At 43.8% G+C, this 11,908-nt stretch overlaps 1 protein-coding gene across 1 annotated transcript in view; it reads right to left on the bottom strand.

Annotated features, from left to right (window-relative positions):
- Nucleotides 1–8,616: 8,616 nt before the first annotated feature.
- Nucleotides 8,617–11,908, bottom strand: part of LOC139538539 (thrombospondin-type laminin G domain and EAR repeat-containing protein-like) — a 68,329-nt gene continuing 65,037 nt past the window's right edge. Inside the window, exon 12 of the mRNA XM_071340693.1 lies at nucleotides 8,617–10,750. Coding sequence (XP_071196794.1) covers nucleotides 10,597–10,750 — 154 coding nt within the window. The 3' untranslated portion in view covers nucleotides 8,617–10,596. The remainder of the gene's footprint in view (nucleotides 10,751–11,908) is intronic.

Raw genomic sequence — 11,908 nt, 5'->3', positions numbered from 1 at the left:
TTTTGTCCGAGTTTAAAAGTAAATAATTTGCCGCCATTCGTTACATTCCAGTCTAATGTCTAGACCAGTTCAGACCTGTAGTGTCCGGAGTGTTAAGCTCCCTCTTGTCCTTTGCCAGGGCCTCATTAAGAGCAGCCATCTTCTCCAGGGCGCCACGACTCTCTGATACCCCTCTGTTTAGGAGGGTCTGACTGGACCACAGGGGTAAGACTGACTCACAGCCCCGGACGGAGGGAGAATCATTAGAGGGAGGAGAGGGGGGAAGAAGGGGTGTGAGTAGCACGGCCACCAGCGGGAGACACTGAGTAAAATATGTCTTCCTGCTACATTTACAGTATATGCACAGCACACAAAGGGGATGAGAGGATGCAAAGATAGCAAGGACAGGCTAATTGACTAGAATGCAGGGACAGGCTATTTGACTAGAATGCAAGGACAGGCTAATTGACTAGAATGCAAGGACAGGCTAATTGACTAGAATGCAAGGACAGGCTAATTGACTAGAATGCAAGGACAGGCTAATTGACTAGAATGCAGGGACAGGCTAATTGACTAGAATGCAAGGACAGGCTAATTGACTAGAATGCAAGGACAGGCTAATTGACTAGAATGCAAGGACAGGCTAATTGACTAGAATGCAGGGACAGGCTAATTGACCAGAATGCAAGGACAGGCTAATTGACTAGAATGCAAGGACAGGCTAATTGACTAGAATGCAAGGACAGGCTAATTGACTAGAATGCAAGGACAGGCTAATTGACTAGAATGCAAGGACAGGCTAATTGACTAGAATGCAAGGACAGGCTAATTGACTAGAATGCAGGGACAGGCTAATTGACCAGAATGCAAGGACAGGCTAATTGACTAGAATGCAAGGACAGGCTAATTGACTAGAATGCAAGGACAGGCTAATTGACTAGAATGCAAGGACAGGCTAATTGACTAGAATGCAGGGACAGGCTAATTGACCAGAATGCAAGGACAGGCTAATTGACTAGAATGCAAGGACAGGCTAATTGACCAGAATGCAAGGACAGGCTATTTGACTAGAATGCAAGAACAGGCTAATTGACTAGAATGCAAGGACAGGCTAATTGACTAGAATGCAAGGACAGGCTAATTGACTAGAATGCAGGGACAGGCTAATTGACCAGAATGCAAGGACAGGCTAATTGACTAGAATGCAAGGACAGGCTAATTGACTAGAATGCAAGGACAGGCTAATTGACTAGAATGCAAGGACAGGCTAATTGACCAGAATGCAAGGACAGACTATTTGACTAGAATGCAAGAACAGGCTAATTGACTAGAATGCAAGGACAGGCTAATTGACTAGAATGCAAGGACAGGCTAATTGACTAGAATGCAGGGACAGGCTAATTGACCAGAATGCAAGGACAGGCTAATTGACTAGAATGCAAGGACAGGCTAATTGACTAGAATGCAAGGACAGGCTAATTGACTAGAATGCAAGGACAGGCTAATTGACTAGAATGCAGGGACAGGCTAATTGACCAGAATGCAAGGACAGGCTAATTGACTAGAATGCAAGGACAGGCTAATTGACTAGAATGCAGGGACAGGCTAATTGACCAGAATGCAAGGACAGGCTAATTGACTAGAATGCAAGGACAGGCTAATTGACTAGAATGCAGGGACAGGCTAATTGACCAGAATGCAAGGACAGACTAATTGACTAGAATGCAAGGACAGGCTAATTGACTAGAATGCAAGGACAGGCTAATTGACTAGAATGCAAGGACAGGCTAATTGACTAGAATGCAGGGACAGGCTAATTGACTAGAATGCAAGGACAGGCTAATTGACTAGAATGCAGGGACAGGCTAATTGACTAGAATGCAAGGACAGGCTAATTGACTAGAATGCAAGGACAGGCTAATTGACTAGAATGCAAGGACAGGCTATTTGACTAGAATGCAAGGACAGGCTAATTGACTAGAATGCAAGGACAGGCTATTTGACTAGAATGCAAGGACAGGCTATTTGACAAGAATGCAAGAACAGGCTAATTGACTAGAATGCAAGGACAGGCTAATTGACTAGAATGCAAGGACAGGCTATTTGACAAGAATGCAAGAATAGGCTAATTGACTAGAATGCAAGGACAGGCTAATTGACTAGAATGCAAGGACAGGCTATTTGACTAGAATGCAAGGACAGGCTATTTGACTAGAATGCAGGGACAGGCTAATTGACTAGAATGCAAGGACAGGCTAATTGACTAGAATGCAAGGACAGGCTAATTGACTAGAATGCAAGGACAGGCTATTTGACTAGAATGCAAGGACAGGCTAATTGACTAGAATGCAAGGACAGGCTATTTGACTAGAATGCAAGGACAGGCTATTTGACAAGAATGCAAGAACAGGCTAATTGACTAGAATGCAAGGACAGGCTAATTGACTAGAATGCAAGGACAGGCTATTTGACAAGAATGCAAGAATAGGCTAATTGACTAGAATGCAAGGACAGGCTAATTGACTAGAATGCAAGGACAGGCTATTTGACTAGAATGCAAGGACAGGCTATTTGACAAGAATGCAAGAACAGGCTAATTGACTAGAATGCAAGGACCAGCTAATTGACTAGAATGCAAGGACAGGCTAATTGACTAGAATGCAAGGACCAGCTAATTGACTAGAATGCAAGGACAGGCTAATTGACTAGAATGCAAGGACCAGCTAATTGACTAGAATGCAAGGACAGGCTGTTTGACTAGAATGCAAGGACAGGCTAATTGACTAGAATGCAAGGACAGGCTAATTGACTAGAATGCAAGGACAGGTTAATTGACTAGAATGCAAGGACATGCTAATTGACTAGAATGCAAGGACAGGCTAATTGACTAGAATGCAAGGACAGGCTAATTGACTAGAATGCAAGGACAGGCTATTTGACTAGAATGCAAGGACAGGCTAATTGACAAGAATGCAAGGACAGGCTATTTGACTAGAATGCAGGGACAGGCTAATTGACTAGAATGCAAGGACAGGCTATTTGACTAGAATGCAAGGACAGGCTAATTGACAAGAATGCAAGGACAGGCTAATTGACAAGAATGCAAGGACCAGCTAATTGACTAGAATGCAGGGACAGGCTAATTGACCATAATGCAAGGACAGGCTAATTGACAAGAATGCAAGGACCAGCTAATTGACTAGAATGCAGGGACAGGCTAATTGACTAGAATGCAAGGACAGGCTAATTGACTAGAATGCAGGGACAGGCTAATTGACTAGAATGCAAGGACAGGCTAATTGACTAGAATGCAAGGACAGGCTAATTGACTAGAATGCAAGGACAGGCTATTTGACTAGAATGCAAGGACAGGCTAATTGACTAGAATGCAAGGACAGGCTATTTGACTAGAATGCAAGGACAGGCTATTTGACAAGAATGCAAGAACAGGCTAATTGACTAGAATGCAAGGACAGGCTAATTGACTAGAATGCAAGGACAGGCTATTTGACAAGAATGCAAGAATAGGCTAATTGACTAGAATGCAAGGACAGGCTAATTGACTAGAATGCAAGGACAGGCTATTTGACTAGAATGCAAGGACAGGCTATTTGACAAGAATGCAAGAACAGGCTAATTGACTAGAATGCAAGGACCAGCTAATTGACTAGAATGCAAGGACAGGCTAATTGACTAGAATGCAAGGACCAGCTAATTGACTAGAATGCAAGGACAGGCTAATTGACTAGAATGCAAGGACCAGCTAATTGACTAGAATGCAAGGACAGGCTATTTGACTAGAATGCAAGGACAGGCTAATTGACTAGAATGCAAGGACAGGCTAATTGACTAGAATGCAAGGACAGGTTAATTGACTAGAATGCAAGGACATGCTAATTGACTAGAATGCAAGGACAGGCTAATTGACTAGAATGCAAGGACAGGCTAATTGACTAGAATGCAAGGACAGGCTATTTGACTAGAATGCAAGGACAGGCTAATTGACAAGAATGCAAGGACAGGCTATTTGACTAGAATGCAGGGACAGGCTAATTGACTAGAATGCAAGGACAGGCTATTTGACTAGAATGCAAGGACAGGCTAATTGACTAGAATGCAAGGACAGGCTAATTGACTAGAATGCAAGGACCAGCTAATTGACTAGAATGCAAGGACAGGCTATTTGACTAGAATGCAAGGACAGGCTAATTGACTAGAATGCAAGGACAGGCTAATTGACTAGAATGCAAGGACAGGCTAATTGACTAGAATGCAAGGACAGGCTAATTGACAAGAATGCAAGGACAGGCTATTTGACTAGAATGCAGGGACAGGCTAATTGACTAGAATGCAAGGACAGGCTATTTGACTAGAATGCAAGGACAGGCTAATTGACAAGAATGCAAGGACAGGCTAATTGACAAGAATGCAAGGACCAGCTAATTGACTAGAATGCAGGGACAGGCTAATTGACCATAATGCAAGGACAGGCTAATTGACAAGAATGCAAGGACCAGCTAATTGACTAGAATGCAGGGACAGGCTAATTGACTAGAATGCAAGGACAGGCTAATTGACTAGAATGCAGGGACAGGCTAATTGACTAGAATGCAAGGACAGGCTAATTGACTAGAATGCAAGGACAGGCTAATTGACTAGAATGCAAGGACAGGCTATTTGACTAGAATGCAAGGACAGGCTAATTGACTAGAATGCAAGGACAGGCTATTTGACTAGAATGCAAGGACAGGCTATTTGACAAGAATGCAAGAACAGGCTAATTGACTAGAATGCAAGGACAGGCTAATTGACTAGAATGCAAGGACAGGCTATTTGACAAGAATGCAAGAATAGGCTAATTGACTAGAATGCAAGGACAGGCTAATTGACTAGAATGCAAGGACAGGCTATTTGACTAGAATGCAAGGACAGGCTATTTGACAAGAATGCAAGAACAGGCTAATTGACTAGAATGCAAGGACCAGCTAATTGACTAGAATGCAAGGACAGGCTAATTGACTAGAATGCAAGGACCAGCTAATTGACTAGAATGCAAGGACAGGCTAATTGACTAGAATGCAAGGACCAGCTAATTGACTAGAATGCAAGGACAGGCTATTTGACTAGAATGCAAGGACAGGCTAATTGACTAGAATGCAAGGACAGGCTAATTGACTAGAATGCAAGGACAGGTTAATTGACTAGAATGCAAGGACATGCTAATTGACTAGAATGCAAGGACAGGCTAATTGACTAGAATGCAAGGACAGGCTAATTGACTAGAATGCAAGGACAGGCTATTTGACTAGAATGCAAGGACAGGCTAATTGACAAGAATGCAAGGACAGGCTATTTGACTAGAATGCAGGGACAGGCTAATTGACTAGAATGCAAGGACAGGCTATTTGACTAGAATGCAAGGACAGGCTAATTGACAAGAATGCAAGGACAGGCTAATTGACAAGAATGCAAGGACCAGCTAATTGACTAGAATGCAGGGACAGGCTAATTGACCATAATGCAAGGACAGGCTAATTGACAAGAATGCAAGGACCAGCTAATTGACTAGAATGCAGGGACAGGCTAATTGACCATAATGCAAGGACAGGCTAATTGACCAGAATGCATTTGCCCTAGAGGTAAGGGAATGAAGGCAAGATGATGCCATCATGATCTATTCTGTAGTATGACAGAACTAGTACCTGTACTACAGAAACGACTATGTCCCAGGTGATAGGCGTACCTTAGAATCAGCAGCTTCCTCTCCTGCCCTCTCCCTGTCCAGTACAAAAGGTCAAAGGGCGAGAGGGCAGTTTAACTTGACAGTGTGACTTCTGTTCCTCAGGAGGTCCAGTATCCAGTGGCACATAGCTGGGTTGATGTTCATGTCCTGTAGTTTAGTCAATAGTTTGTGGGGATTGATGGTATTGAAGGCCGAGCTAAATTAACAAGATGCCTGCGTAGGTGTCAGGTGTCTCCAGGTGCTGCAGTACGTGGAGGAGGGCCGGGTGGACAGAAGCTTCAACTGACCCATTAGCTCTGTAAGCAAACCTGTGGGTCCATCAATGGGGATGTGCATGATTTTAAGTAGGCCAGGACTAGGCCTTCAAACGCTTTCATGGCCACAGAAGTCAGGGCGATGGCTCTGAAGTCATTGAGACAGGTTGTTTTGAGTGATTTTGGGACAGGGATGATGGTGGATACTGTAAAGCACTGTGGTACTATACACTGGCATCAGGAAGTGTTAAACATGTCAGTGAACACTGGAGACAGTGGTTCTTCACAGTGGTGGATTACAGCTGGGACAGGTTGGATTACAGCTGGGGCAGGTTGGATTACAACTGGGGCAGGTTGGATTACAGCTGGGGCAGGTTGGATTACAGCTGGGGCAGGTTGGATTACAACTGGGGCAGGTTGGATTACAGCTGGGGCAGGTTGGATTACAGCTGGGGCAGGTTGGATTACAACTGGGACAGGTTGGATTACAGCTGGGGCAGGTTGGATTACAGCTGGGGCAGGCTGGATTACAACTGGGGCAGGTTGGATTACAGCTGGGGCAGGTTGGATTACAACTGGGACAGGTTGGATTACAGCTGGGGCAGGTTGGATTACAACTGGGGCAGGTTGGATTACAACTGGGGCAGGTTGGATTACAGCTGGGACAGGTTGGATTACAGCTGGGGCAGGTTGGATTACAGCTGGGGCAGGTTGGATTACAGCTGGGGCAGGTTGGATTACAGCTGGGGCAGGTTGGATTACAGCTGGGACAGGTTGGATTACAGCTGGGGCAGGTTGGATTACAGCTGGGGCAGATTGGATTACAGCTGGGGCAGGTTGGATTACAGCTGGGGCAGGTTGGATTACAGCTGGGGCAGGTTGGATTACAGCTGGGGCAGGTTGGATTACAGCTGGGACAGGTTGGATTACAGCTGGGACAGGTTGGATTACAGCTGGGGCAGGTTGGATTACAGCTGGGGTAGGTTGGATTACAGCTGGGGCAGGTTGGATTACAGCTGGGACAGGTTGGATTACAGCTGGGGCAGGTTGGATTACAGCTGGGGCAGGTTGGATTACAGCTGGGGCAGGTTGGATTACAGCTGGGGCAGGTTGGATTACAGCTGGGGCAGGTTGGATTAGAGCTGGGGCAGATTGGATTACAGCTGGGGCAGGTTGGATTACAGCTGCGGAAGGTTGGATTACAGCTGGGGCAGGTTGGATTACAGCTGGGGCAGGTTGGATTAGAGCTGGGGATGGTTGGATTACAGCTGGGGCAGGTTGGAGTACAGCTGGGGCAGGTTGGATTACAGCTGGGGCAGGTTGAATTACAGCTGGGGCAGGTTGGATTACAGCTGGGGCAGATTGGATTACAGCTGGGACAGGTTGGATTACAGCTGGGGCAGGTTGGATTACAGCTGGGGCAGGTTGGATTACAGCTGGGGCAAGTTGGATTACTGCTGGGGCAGGTTGGATTACAGCTGGGGCAGGTTGGATTACAGCTGGGGCAGGTTGGATTACAGCTGGGGCAGAATAACATGTATTTAAGTATTTTGTTGTTGTAGTGGGGACAGTAACATTAGAACTTTTTTTTAAATTATACTTTAAGAAACATGTTTTTATATATTTTAGAATTTGTATGTTCACTTCACATAATATAATGTAAAAGTATGCATTAAGGTGTCTGTAATATAATAAACATGGAAAAAACACATGTAGACATTAATACGTTTCTAAAAACACATAGACATAGCTTCCAAAATGTGTTTTATAATGGTGGGGGAGAGCCAAGATGGAGGCACGGTGGCATCAACACACTGGTGGGGGAGAGCCAAGATGGAGGCACGGTGGCATCAAAACACTGGTGGGGGAGAGCCAAGATGGAGGCACGGTGGCATCAACACACTGGTTGGGGAGAGCCAAGATGGAGGCGCAGTGGCATCAACACACTGGTGGGGGAGAGCCAAGATGGAGGCGCAGTGGCATCAACACACTGGTGGGGGAGAGCCAAGATGGAGGCGCAGTGGCATCAAAACACTGATGGGGGAGAGCCAAGATGGAGGCGCAGTGGCATCAAAACACTGATGGGGGAGAGCCAAGATGGAGGCACGGTGGCATCAACACACTGGTGGGGGAGAGCCAAGATGGAGGCGCAGTGGCATCAACACACTGGTGGGGGAGAGCCAAGATGGAGGCACAGTGGCATCAACACACTGGTGGGGGAGAGCCAAGATGGAGGCGCGGTGGAATCAAAACACTGGTGGGGGAGAGCCAAGATGGAGGCGCAGTGGCATCAAAACACTGGTGGGGGAGAGCCAAGATGGAGGCGCGGTGGCATCAACACACTGGTGAGGGAGAGCCAAGATGGAGGCGCGGTGGCATCAAAACACTGGTGCGGGAGAGCCAAGATGGAGGCACGGTGGCATCAAAACACTGGTGGTTTAGAGCCAAGATGGAGGCACGGTGGCATCAAAAACCACCCTTAATAAGTCATCTAGTGTCTATATAATTCTATTAGTCTATATATATTCATATCTCCAGCAGGTGGCGCAGCTCTACAGTAACAGAAACACAAGACGACCAGAGCAGCTGTATGTGGGCCAAAGTCACAACATGTTATTTAAAATCATTGTAAGACACAAAGAGTATAAATATTTTTATTTAAAACAACATTTTGAACTACAAGAACAAACTTAATAGCTAGACCACTCATGGGTGGTGAATGCAGGAGCTAATTCCTCAGTAGCTTATCTTCTCAGGATGTACAGTGTAAGCAGGTACAGTATAGCATTAGTAGGCCGAACAAGATCATGCACAGAATTGTCCAACAAAGTGTACACACATTCATGTTTAACATACTCTGCACCATAGACATAAACACCTGATTTGCGTGTGATAATTCCTATCTAGACAGGACAAATGAAGAACTCCGTACATTTCCTGGCCAACATCTTAATATTTCTTCATTTTACATTGATGAATGTCAGATACCCATATAACATAACAAGTATATTTAGACGCAGGTCATTATGTTATCCTTTAACACATTGACATAATATGTGAAACCCATCAAATGTTTCTATTTAAGCTAATAAATTACTGTAAATAACCACATATAAAGAGATATTATTTTTGAATTATGATAATATTGTAATTATTTACGAGCTATATTATTACAATGGCAAGACGGCAGCTAAAAACCAGGGCACGGTATAAAACTCTCACGTTTATTCTAGAGGCAATCAAGAATTCAAGCCTTCAATTTGAATGCAATGCAAAGCAAAAAAAATGTGGACTCAATATTATAAATATATTGTCGTTTTAGACTTTGAAGTCTAATCTTTGAAGTCTGTCATCTCGGAACCTTGAAGTCTGTCATCTCGGAACCTAGAAGTCTGTCATCTCGGAACCTAGAAGTCTGTCATCTCGGAACCTAGAAGTCTGTCATCTCGGAACCTAGAAGTCTGTCATCTCGGAACCTAGAAGTCTGTCATCTCGGAACCTAGAAGTCTGTCATCTCGGAACCTAGAAGTCTGTCATCTCGGAACCTAGAAGTCTGTCATCTCGGAACCTAGAAGTCTGTCATCTCGGAATCTAGAACATGCTATACGTGACATCAGAGCTCTGGCTGACAGACGTTATAAACGCGAGCACTGCGTGCGACAAAGAACTTCCCCCATCCCTCCCGCTAATTGGGCAACTTTAGCAAATGTTTTGTTGACTGAGTGAGGGCAATGCTGCAAATTACAAGGACTCTTGATAAGTTGAAATGTTGCAGATTATAATAAATACCGCTATATTACCATGAATATATTATCATAAATATGTATATATTTCTGCTACCAGTCGCCTTTCCGCCCTGTTTACATGTGCATCCTACGACCAATCACTTTTTATGTATAAACCCACCTCAACCACTCCAGTACCCCTGGACATTGAATAAGGTACTGGTACTGACCTGTATATACAACCACTCCAGAACCCCTGGACATTGAATAAGGTACTGCCCTGTATATACAACCACTCCAGTACCCCTGGACATTGAATAAGGTACTGACCTGTATATACAACCACTCCAGTACCCCTGAACATTGAATAAGGTACTGCCCTGTATATACAACCACTCCAGTACCTCTGGACATTGAATAAGGTACTGACCTGTACATACTTGCGTTCTCGTGTTTCTTTAACTCACATCATTGTTTTATGGGTTAATTCTTACTTTAATGTTTTATTCTATTTTTCATCTATATTATCATCATCATCACTGAATTGTGGGTTAGAGCTCTCAATGAATTTCGCTGTACTGTTTTACACCTGTAGTATCCTGTAGTATAAACTTTTGAAACTTGTCCCTCTTATAGTGCAAGTTGTTTACAAACCAACGTCACACATTCCTTCCCTCATTTTCCAATCTCTCATGCTGCTACATCGTCTCTCTCGTCGTTTTTAAAAGCAGTTTTCTCTCCCACAGCCTCTGGATCTCCGACACAACTGGGGAGGAACGCCCTGAGTCTGTCCAGCAAGACATAGAAAAGCTGTAATTCATTCCCCTCCATTTTGTCCACTACGTCACGTTTCTCTAACAGGCTCAGATAGTGGAGCGTCAGGAACAGTGAGGGATCAGTACGTCTTCAGTCTGAAGACTTTAGACAGGGGAGAGGTGGCACTAGAGTAGACGAGAAAGGATCCTGCTGTGGTATTGAAATATTCCCAGTCCGTACAGCCGATGGTCGGGAGCCGGTGGATCGGGACAAAGCCCTCATATCCCTGCCACCTGGAGGGACAAGCACAGCAGGACATAGGTCAAACTATTTATGTTTTCACTTCATATTAATTCAAGTCCTTTGAGTCATTTACCACAGTTAACCCCTTACTGTAACGACTTTTAACACAACAAAATGCCGGTGTTTAACATTGTTTAAAGAGTACCTCACCGGTATATAACACTGTTTAAAGAGTACCTCACCTGTATATAACACTGTTTAAAGAGTACCTCACCTGTATATAACACTGTTTAAAGAATACCTCACCTGTATATAACACTGTTTAAAGAGTACCTCACCTGTATATAACACTGTTTAAAGAGTACCTCACCTGTATATAACACTGTTTAAAGAGTACCTCACCTGTATATAACACTGTTTAAAGAGTACCTCACCTGTATATAACACTGTTTAAAGAGTACCTCACCGGTATATAACACTGTTTAAAGAATACCTCACCTGTATATAACACTGTTTAAAGAGTACCTCACCTGTATATAACACTGTTTAAAGAGTACCTCACCTGTATATAACACTGTTTAAAGAGTACCTCACCTGTATATAACACTGTTTAAAGAGTACCTCACCTGTATATAACACTGTTTAAAGAGTACCTCACCTGTATATAACACTGTTTAAAGAGTACATCACCGGTATATAACACTGTTTAAAGAGTACCTCACCTGTATATAACACTGTTTAAAGAGTACCTCACCGGTATATAACACTGTTTAAAGAGTACCTCACCGGTATATAACACTGTTTAAAGAATACCTCACCTGTATATAACACTGTTTAAAGAGCACCTCACCTGTATATAACACTGTTTAAAGAATACCTCACCTGTATATAACACTGTTTAAAGAGTACCTCACCTGTATATAACACTGTTTAAAGAGTACCTCACCGGTATATAACACTGTTTAAAGAATACCTCACCTGTATATAACACTGTTTAAAGAGCACCTCACCTGTATATAACACTGTTTAAAGAATACCTCACCTGTATATAACACTGTTTAAAGAGTACCTCACCGGTATATAACACTGTTTAAAGAATACCTCACCTGTATATAACACTGTTTAAAGAGTACCTCACCTGTATATAACACTGTTTAAAGAGTACCTCTCCTGTATATAACACTGTTTAAAGAGTACCTCACCTGTAT

This window comes from Salvelinus alpinus, chromosome 14 (genome assembly GCF_045679555.1).
Source record: "Salvelinus alpinus chromosome 14, SLU_Salpinus.1, whole genome shotgun sequence".
Classification (NCBI taxonomy): domain Eukaryota; kingdom Metazoa; phylum Chordata; class Actinopteri; order Salmoniformes; family Salmonidae; genus Salvelinus; species Salvelinus alpinus.
This window is presented reverse-complemented; position numbering and strand designations above follow the sequence as displayed.